The sequence below is a fragment of the Rhinopithecus bieti genome, unplaced genomic scaffold (assembly GCF_001698545.2).
Source record: "Rhinopithecus bieti isolate Rb0 unplaced genomic scaffold, ASM169854v2 scaffold_29378, whole genome shotgun sequence".
NCBI lineage: Eukaryota > Metazoa > Chordata > Mammalia > Primates > Cercopithecidae > Rhinopithecus > Rhinopithecus bieti.
This window is the reverse complement of record NW_016813019.1, coordinates 947,736-957,703: the sequence shown is the minus strand read 5'-3', so window position 1 is coordinate 957,703 and position 9,968 is coordinate 947,736. Positions and strand designations below refer to the sequence as shown.

The window sequence follows — 9,968 nt, the reverse complement described above, 5'->3', positions numbered from 1 at the left end:
TTTTTTTTGAGATGGAGTCTTGCTCTGTTGCCCAGGCTGGAGTGCAGTGGCCGGATCTCAGCTCACTGCAACCTCCGCCTCCCGGGTTCACGCCATTCTCCCGCCTCAGCCTCCTGAGTAGCTGGGACCACAGGCGCCCACCACCTCGCCCGGCTAATTTTTTGTATTTTTAGTAGAGACGGGGTTTCACCGTGTTAGCCAGGATGGTCTCGATCTCCTGACCTCGTGATCCGCCTGTCTCGGCCTCCCAAAGTGCTGGGATTACAGGCTTGAGCCATCGCGCCCGGCCAGTTTTAAACCTCTTTACTTGAAATTTGCTAGGAAAAAAAACAAACAAACAAGCAAATGATAGATTTGCTAGTGTGTAGTAGTGGAAATAGCCATAGTACCAGCATTTTTTTTATTCTTAACACAAACATTAAGTGCCTATCCTGTGCCAGGCACTGATATATTAGATCCTCTGCCCTCGAAAAGCTTTGTCTGTTAGGGAAGAGATGGGTCTGTGATCAGATAACCATGAAACTGTTCAGGTTCTGAGTGCAGTGGGGACACAGAATTGCCTTGTTTCCTAAGAAACATCTCCATCTAATATGAACTTCACCTGGGCTTGCTTTCGTTTGTGGACACCATTCACTGAAAAAGCCAGGCTGTAATCCCAGCACTTTGGGAGGCCAAGGCAGGCAAGGAGTCTGAGACCAGCCTGGGCACCATGGTGAAACCCTATCTCTACAAAAACATACAAAAATTAGCCAGGTGTGGTGGCACACACCTGTAATCCTAGCTACTCAGGAGGCTGAGGTAGGAGGATCCATTGAGACCAGGGAGTTGAGGCTCCAGTGAGCCATGATTGTGTCACTGCATTCCAGCCTGGGCAAGAGAATGAGACTCCATCTCTAAATAAATAAATAAATAAATAAATAAAAAGGAAAGATTAGATTGGAATTGTAACTTGTAACTCGTTTGTATCTTTAGTGCTACTTTGTGGCAATAATTCATACTGGACTGTGGCTTTGAACAACCAGCATATTTTTTTATCTTTTTTTCCCCCCTTTCTTGGATCCCCAGTCAGCACATTTTTTTAATTAAAAAAAAAATTTTTAGACTAGGTAATATACATGTGTCATACAAAATTCAAAACATATAGAAGGGTATCCAGTGAAAAATAACTCTCACTTCTTCTCTCCTCTAGGCACCTGGTTTGTCTTTCACTTTATAACCTTCTGAGATGTTCTGAGAATTTACAAATTTGTATTTACCTGTAGTTTCCTTTCCCTTCTTGTTCTACATCTTACCTTTTGCATTTAGCAGTTTATTTTGGAGATTCCTTCAAATCAGCGATATAAAGCTACTTCATCATTGTATTTTATTTTTGAATTTTGATAAAATATACATAACATAAAATATAATATTTAAGCTGTTTTTAAGGGTACAATTTAGTAGCATTAAGTATATTCACAGTGTTATACAACCATTACCACTATCCATTTCTAGAACTTTCTCATCGTCCCAAGTAAACTTTGTACCCATTAGGCAATAATTCACCATCTTCCTCTCCCCACCCTCTAATAATCACTAATCACATTCTGTCTATGGATTTGTTCATTCTAGATGCCTCATATAAATGGATTCATACGATATGTATCCTTTTGTGTCTCACTTATTTCACTTAGCATAATATTTTCAAGGTTCACGTATGTTGTAGCATGCATCAGAACTTTATTCCCATTACAGCTGTAATGATTCCATTCTTTGTTTTTGTTATTGTTTTGTTTTGTTTTGTTTTGTAGAGACGGAGTCTCACTCTGTCGCCCAGGCTTGAGTGCAATGGCACAACCTCGGCTTACCATAATCTCTGCCTCCTGGGTTCAAGGAATTCTCTTGCCTCAGCCTCCCAAGTAGCTGGGGTTATAGGCGTGCACCACCACGCCCGGCTAAGTTTTGTATTTTTAGTAGAGATGAGATTTTGCCATATTGGCCAGGCTGGTCTCGAACTCCTCACCTCAGGTGATCCGCCTGCCTCGGCTTCCCAAAGTGCTAGGACTGCAGGCGTGAGCCACTGCGCCCAGCCCCCATTCTTTGTTTATAACACGTTTTGTTTATCCATTCATCCATTGATGGACTATTGGGTTGTTTCCACCTTTTGGCCATTTGAATAATGTTGCTGTGACCATTGGTTTACAAATATTTGTTTGAGTCTCTGTCTTCAGTTCTTTTTTTTTTTTTTTTTTGAGACGGAGTCTCGCTCTGTCGCCCGGGCTGGAGTGCAGTGGCCAGATCTCAGCTCACTGCAAGCTCCGCCTCCTGGGTTTACGCCATTCTCCTGCCTCAGCCTCCCGAGTAACTGGGACTACAGGCGCCCGCCACCTCGCCCGGCTAGTTTTTTGTATTTTTTAGTAGAAATGGAGTTTCACCATGTTAGCCAGGATGGTCTCGATCTCCTGACCTTGTGATCCGCCCGCCTCGGCTGGCTCTGTCGCCCAGGCTGGGGTGCAGTGGCCGGATCTCAGCTCACTGCAAGCTCTGCCTCCCGGGTTTTCGCCATTCTCCTGCCACAGCCTCTCCAGTAGCTGGGACTACAGGCGCCCGCCACCTTGCCCAGCTATTTTTTTGTATTTTTTAGTAGAGATGGGGTTTCACAGTGTTAGCCAGGATGGTCTCGATCTCCTGACCTAGTGATCCGCCCGTCTCGGCCTCGCAAAGTGCTGGGATTACAGGCTTGAGCCACCGCGCCCGGCCGTCTTTCCAACTTTTTACAAAGTAATTTTCCTTTTTTTTTTTTGAGACAGTCTTGCTCTGTCACCCAGGCTCGAGTACAGTGGCTCAATCTTGGCTCACTGCAACCTCTGGTACCCGGGTTCAAGCAATTCTCCTGCCTCAGCTTCCCAACTAGCTGGGATTACAGGTGCATGCCACCTTGCCTGGCTAAGTTTTGTATTTTTAGTAGAGACGGAGTTTCAGCATCTTGGCCAGGCTGGTCTTGAACTCCTGACCTCATGATCCACCTGTCTCGGCCTCCCAAATTGCTGGGATTACAGGCGTGAGCCACCTCGCCTGGCCTAGTAATTTTCCTAGTAATAGTGAAAATACATACTGTAGTTGGCAACAAATACACACTGGAGTTGGCAAGTGATTGAATCTTTCTTTTAATAAATGTCAAAATGTTCAGAGTTACATCTGTAATAATATCACTTTCATGTATATTGCTCTGTATTCTTTTTTTTTTTTTTTTTTTTTTTTTTAGACAGAGTCTCACTCTGTCACCCAGGCTGGAGTGCAGTGGCGCCATCTTGGCTCACTGCAAGCTCCACCTTCTGGGTTCACGCCATTCTCCTGCCTCAGCCTCCCCAGCAGCTAGGACTACAGGCGCATGCTGCCACACCCGGCTAATTTTTTGTGTTTTTAGTAGAGATGGGGTTTCANGATCTACCCACCTCGGCCTCCCAAAGTGCTGGGATTATAGGCGTGAGCCACCGCGCCCGGCCTCTGTATTCTTAAGAGGTACCAGTGGTTAATAGTTGTGGCACTTTATTTCTCTGAAAAATATTTCTGGGTTTTGTGAAAAGTGTAGATACTCACAGGGGAGTGTGTGGAACAAATGAGCATTATCCATTCTGTCTTTTAACGGGAAAAAGCTGCTGTTTCATTGTAGCGAATGTACTGTTTTGTTAACTGTTTTTCTATTGTTGCGTATTTATTGACATTAGGTGTTTGACCTGGTGATGCTTTTCATCATCTATAGCACCAATACTCAGACAAAGAAGTACATTGAAAGGGTGCTAAGAAATAAGATTCGATCAGGCTACATTCAAGAACAGCTGCTCCAGAGTACATTCTCTGTTCATTACTTAGTAAGTGTCAGAGACTATTGATCTTTAATCTAAAATGGAAAGCTTTACAGCTCCCATGTAAAATTTCATCTTTTCAGTCCATTGTTCAAACCCATTGAGATTTTTGAATTTTGTTTTTGCATTAATTATTTTAATTGTCTATCTCAATGCAGTTTGCAACTTTGACAAACTGACCTTCCGTATCCTATTTAAGTAGCTTTCAAAAACCTTGAGGGGCAAAGGACCAGCCTGTAGAAACTAGTAGAAATGTAAATATGAACCTATTTGAACTGTCACTCTTTGGCCATTCAAAACTGTGAAATTTAGGTGATAATTCCTCTGGAAATGTAAATTATTCAAAGTGGAATTTTATAAGCTGGGAATAGTGTTTTGCCAGCTGAACATTTGGGGTATTAACAGTATAGAACTTAGAAAACTGGATGGGCCAGTTGTTTGGGGTTTGGGTTAGGAGCTAATGAGAATACCTCATTGGGTCTTAAATTTTACATTTAGATATAGATTTAGTAGTTGTATTGTTTTATCTTGCAGTTCTCTCTGTGTTTATTTCTGCCAGTTGTATATGTTTTGGGCTGTAATTTTCTAGACACAGAAACCATATGTAATTTTTCATTGTATTTTCCCCAATAAAGCATTATACCCAGCTGAGTACTAAATATAAGGTTTTTAAAACTTACGATATCAATAAGGAAGGTATGTTTTTTAACTGGTTATTTAGTCTGGGTCTATTAATGTCTATGTATATTACATTATTGGTAGGGTATGATCACTTCTCTTCTTGATCTTCTTTTAAAAAAAATCAGTTTAGTTAGCATTGAACCTTATAGACCAACTTCAAATTATAAGCAAGGTGGAACATCCCTGGGGGGGTAGTGTGATTGCATGGGGAAACTGGGATTTGGAAGATCTGGCCTCCAATCCCAAATTGAGCAGATATGAATGTTCTATTAGCCTTATAATTTAACTTCTTTAAGCTTAAAGGTCAATTATTATCCAAACGTGGAATCCCATTGATGCTGAGAGTAATCTCGGAATGGTGAAGGATTATTTTTGTGTAAAGCAAAGATTAAGATTTCCTAAGTTAAAATGAGAGTTAGGAAGGAGAAGTCTGACATTCCAAAAGGATAAGTTAACTCTTAGCTTGTATACTAACTGCTTCTTATAGCTCCTTTTGTCTCTCTACTCTTCCCCACTCAAGGTTCTTAAGGATATGTGTTCATCCGTTCTGTCTCTGGCTCAGAGTTTGCTTCACTCTCTAGACCAGAGTATAATTTCATTTGGCAGTCTCCTATACAAATATGCATTTAAGTTTTTTGATACGTACTGCCAGCAGGTATGTTGAAACATTTATTTTGGCAAGGAGGGAACAGGGGAAGGGAAAATAATCTGATGTTTATTTCTTGTTGGTTGGAACTTACTGAAGGGGAAGGAACTCTGAACTGGGTCTCAGGAAAGCTCAATTCTACTCCCAGCCTTGATGAAATTAAGAGACTTGACTGGTGGATCTAACTCTGTGTTCTGAGCTCTAAAATTCTGTCTGAAATTAAGATCCAGATCTATTTCAAAACATGAGACACTTTTTTTGTTTTGTTTTGTTTTGAGACGGGGTTTTGCTCTTCATGTCCAGGCTGGAGTGCAGTGGCATGATCTCGGCTCACTGCAACTTTTGCCTCCCAGGTTCAAGCGATTCTCCTGTCTCAGCCTCCTGAGTAGCTGTGATTAAAGGCAAACACCACCACAACTGGCTAATTTTTTGTATTTTTAGTAGAGACAGGGTTTCACCATGTTGGCCAGGTTAGTCTCGAACTCCTGACCTCAGGTGATCCGCCTGCCTCGGCCTCTCAAAGTTCTGGAATTACAGGCATGAGCCATCGGGCCCAGCCAAGACACATTTTAATAGCATATATCCAGAGAGGAGGGACTGTATTTGTGGAAAATGTTTATGAAAGCAAGTAAAGAACAGTGTCTTATTTTGTATTTTTACATATATTCTTCCTATTATTGACAATGTTAAAACACATTTGAATGGAAATTTTAAAATGAAGATTTGTAAAAAAATTTTAAACATTTAAAGTAGAGCAGTAGTTGCAGCTGACATGAGGTAGCTGCTGCAGTTGAGAATATAATTCTGTTATGACTATTACACAGTGACAGTATAAAGGGAGAATGGCATCTAAGACATTTTTGAACCTTCTTAATGTCTTAGAGACACTATCATGATCCATGTTTGCTTGGAAACATGCAAGTCTAGCCAGTACTATATAAAGAAAGCCTTTAAAGCTTTTAATCCTTGAGTGCCATCATTTTGAGAAATTTCAACTGATCTTGTACAACCTCAACTTAAAGGGTAAAATTTAACCCATGTGGGAACAAGAAAGAGGAAAACTATGCCAAGGAGCAAAATCAGGAGGGCTTAGGTAGTGCTCACCGATAAAATATGGGAAATAGGTCAAGACGGGATGGTAAAGTTACGCTGGCATATTCCTAAATCTCCTGAAGCCAACATTAATGAAAACTAGATAATAGATGATGGGATTGGGTTGATTGTGATTTTAATGAGGTAGAGATTGGAGAGGCCTTGGGGGTGAATCCCTTTAGAATGGCCATCCCATATTTTGTTTTACATTGTCCTGTTGACTCTCCTCTGTATAGGAGGTGGTTGGTGCCTTAGTGACCCATATCTGCAGTGGGAATGAAGCTGAAGTTGATACCGCGTTAGATGTCCTCCTAGAGTTGGTAGTGCTAAACCCGTCTGCTATGATGATGAATGCTGTCTTTGTAAAGGTATCTTATTGGCTTCTTTTACTTTAGATATTGAATACTGTTAATTGGTGGGAGGAGGTGGGAAGGAGGTGAGATGATGGGCAAGTAGTATAAATAAAAAGTGACTATTCTGTCTATGTGTTGATTCATTCAGCAAACACTTCTTTATACCTAACCTACAGGCTAAGCTTTATTCTGGGTGCTGTGGGTGTAAAGTAGGTCTTTGCCTTTGATGTTAAAGACTAAGACACCTAAGCAAGTCACTATAAATACAATATGGTGAATTCTCTGGTAAAGTACTATAGCTAAAACAGAGCAAGAATCATTAAATTTAGCCTGGGAAGCTGGAGAATTCTTCAAAGAGGCGATTTGAGTGATTGCTGAAGGATGGGAATGACTGACAAGAGAAAGTATGGGAAGTTGTGTTCTAAGCAGAGAAGAGTTTGAGCAGAAACAAACTGGTGCCCAAGTCAATGGTGTGACTGAGGAATGAGAAGCAAACAAGCATGACTGGAGAATAGGATATATATGGAGAAGAGTGATGGGAGGCAAGGCTGGTAAGACATAGGACAGGCCCATTTGCAAAGCGTCTCAAATAACATGCTAAAGAGTTTCAACTTTATGTTCTAGACATTAGGGAGCTATTACCAGTTTTTACACAGAGTTGATTTAATCTGCTCAGCATTCAGAGATAACTCAGTAGGCTATATGATGGGTGGATTAGAGACTGCTGAAAGGGTCTAAGGCAGTGAGAGTAAGGGCCAGATTTTGTCATGGGAATGTAGAAGAAATGATGGCTTAAGAGACAATTTGGTGTTAGAATTAACATGACTTGGTGACTGTTAAGAATATGTGGCAGGTGCGGTGGCTCACACCTGTAATCCCAGCACTTTGGGAGGCCAAGACGGGTGGATCACGAGGTCAGGAGATCGAGACCATCCTGGCTAACATGGTGAAACCCCGTCTCTACTAAAACACAAAATTAGCTGGGCGTGGTGGTGGGCACCTGTAGTCCCAGCTACTTGGGAGGCTGAGGCAGGAGAATGACTTGAACCTGGGAGGCGGAGCTTTCAGTGAGCCGAGATCGCACCACTGCACTCCAGCCTGGGTGACAGAGCAAGACTCCGTCTCAAAAAAAAAAAAAAAAAAAAAAGAGAATATGTGGCAATGAGAAACAGGAAAACTAGGTCCGAGTTTTTCATGTTAGGAAACCAGGTGAATGGTTGTGCTGTTTCCAGAGACCAGGAGGGGAGTGCATCTTCTGTAGGAAGTATGATGAGTTCACTATGGGATAGCCACATGTAGGTGGTTAGTGGATAGTTGGACATTCTGGTTTGGAACCCTGTGGGGCACCCTTTGGTGGAAGATTTAGTTTGGATATTCAGAACCATATAAATGTGAGCTCAACTGAGGTAATTTTGAGGCAGAAGACCATAGAAGCTTAGAAGAGGACAGCTGGGCATGGTGGCTCACGCCTGTAATCCCAGCACTTTGGGAGGCTGAGGTGGATGGATCACCTGAGGTTAGGAGTTCAAGACCAGCCTGACCAACATGGAAAAACCCCCTAAACCTCTACTAAAAATACAAAAATTAGTCGGGCATGGTGGTGCATGCCTGTAATCCCAGCTACTCGAGAAGCTGAGGCAGGAGAATCATTTGAACCCAGGAGGTGGAGGCTGCAGTGAGCTGAGATCAGGCCATCACACTCCAGCCTAGGTGAGAAGAGCGAAACTGTCAAAAAAAAAAAAGCGAGGGATTTATCTCCAGTGCTGGATACTGTAGAGGTTGAAGATGGAGCAGAGGCTATTGTCTTTGGCAATTATGATACCTCTGGCAACCTCTGAGAGAACAGTGTTAATTGAATTATAAGGTTGGAAGCCAGAGAGCAGTAACTTGAAGACTTGGGGAATAGAGTCAATGTTGAGAAGCATCAAAGAGGACAGAATAAGAAAAGTAGCTTGAGAAAGAAGCTAGTTGCAAGGGAGATTTTTTTTTTGAGACGGAGTCTTGCTCTGTCCCCCAGGCTGGAGTGCAGTGGCGCGATCTTGGCTCACTGCAAGCTCCGCCTCCTGGGTTCACACCGTTCTCCTGCCTCAGCCTCCCGAGTAGCTGGGACTACAGGTGGCCGCCACCACGCCTGGCTAATTTTTGGTATTTTTAGAGATGGGGTTTGACCGTGTTAGCCAGGATGGTCTCAATCTCTTGACTTCGTGATCTGCCTGTCTCGGCCTCCCAAAGTGCTGGGATTAGAAGTGTGAGCCACCGCGCCCGGCCACAAGGGAGATTTTTTTAGATGAGGAGGCTTGAGATTGTTTTTAGGCTGAGAGAAAGAATTCAATAGAGAGGAAGAAATGGAGATTTTTAGAAACTAATTAAAAGTTTTCAAAGCTGTTTTATTACTTTATCCTCAGACAAACCATGAAAGGTAGTATAGCTATTATTATCGCCATGTTACAGATGAGAAAAGCTGAAACATTTCCCATGGTTGCAAAGTAAGTAGTTTCCTTGTGACTCCTTCCAGATCTGTAGAGAAAGGAGAAATAATTCATGGAATAGAAGCTGGGAAGGGATGATATGGCAAGGAATAGGGTAAAGACATAACTTTTGGTAGAATATTGTTTTCACTGAAAAAAGGGGAAAGGTGGAGGTAAAGAATACTAAGAACTGGGAGGTGCATTAGAATGACTAAGCAGTAGATGACTAAAGCCCAGGATTGTGGTTTAGAGTGAAGAGGATAAAGAAAACTTTATCTTTCCTGATAGTTAGTTCCTAGTCTCGGATAATAAGAGACTTAGAAAGCTGGAAGAGTTTTCTGTTTATTTCCAGTCTATCAAACCTTTGGGCTCTGAGCATAGCTTTTAGAACTTGAGCTTTTAAGGGAGCTAAAAAGTTTTAGATACCTGGCTATCTATGTGTGCCTTTTTTACAGGGATTTTAATTTTTTGATTTTTAAGGGAAAAATGTTAGCTGCTAGCCTCATTGTTGGCATCATTTTTTCCACAGGGCATTTTAGATTATCTGGATAACATATCCCCTCAGCAAATACGAAAAGTCTTCTATGTTCTCAGCACACTGGCATTTAGTAAACAGAATGAAGCCAGCAGCCACATCCAGGTAAGAGGCAATGTTGGGAAAGATTCTTTTTTTTTTTTGAAACGGAATCTAGCTCTGTCTCCTAGACTGGAGTGCAGTTGGCACGATCTCGGCTCAGTGCAACCTCCACCTCCTGGGCTCAAGCTATTATCCTGCTTCAGCCTCCCAAGTAGCTGGGACTACGGGCACATGCCACCATATCCGGCTAATTTTTGTAATTTTACTACTTTGTATTAATTTTAAACCTCTTATTTTTTTTTTTTTTTG

General features: G+C 42.0%; 1 protein-coding gene across 1 annotated transcript in view; it reads left to right on the top strand.

Moving 5' to 3' along the window:
- Positions 1–9,968, top strand: part of FANCD2 (FA complementation group D2) — a 97,140-nt gene that overhangs the window by 42,235 nt on the left and 44,937 nt on the right. Inside the window, 1 exon segment of the mRNA XM_017847452.1 lies at positions 9,612–9,722. Coding sequence (XP_017702941.1) covers positions 9,612–9,722 — 111 coding nt within the window.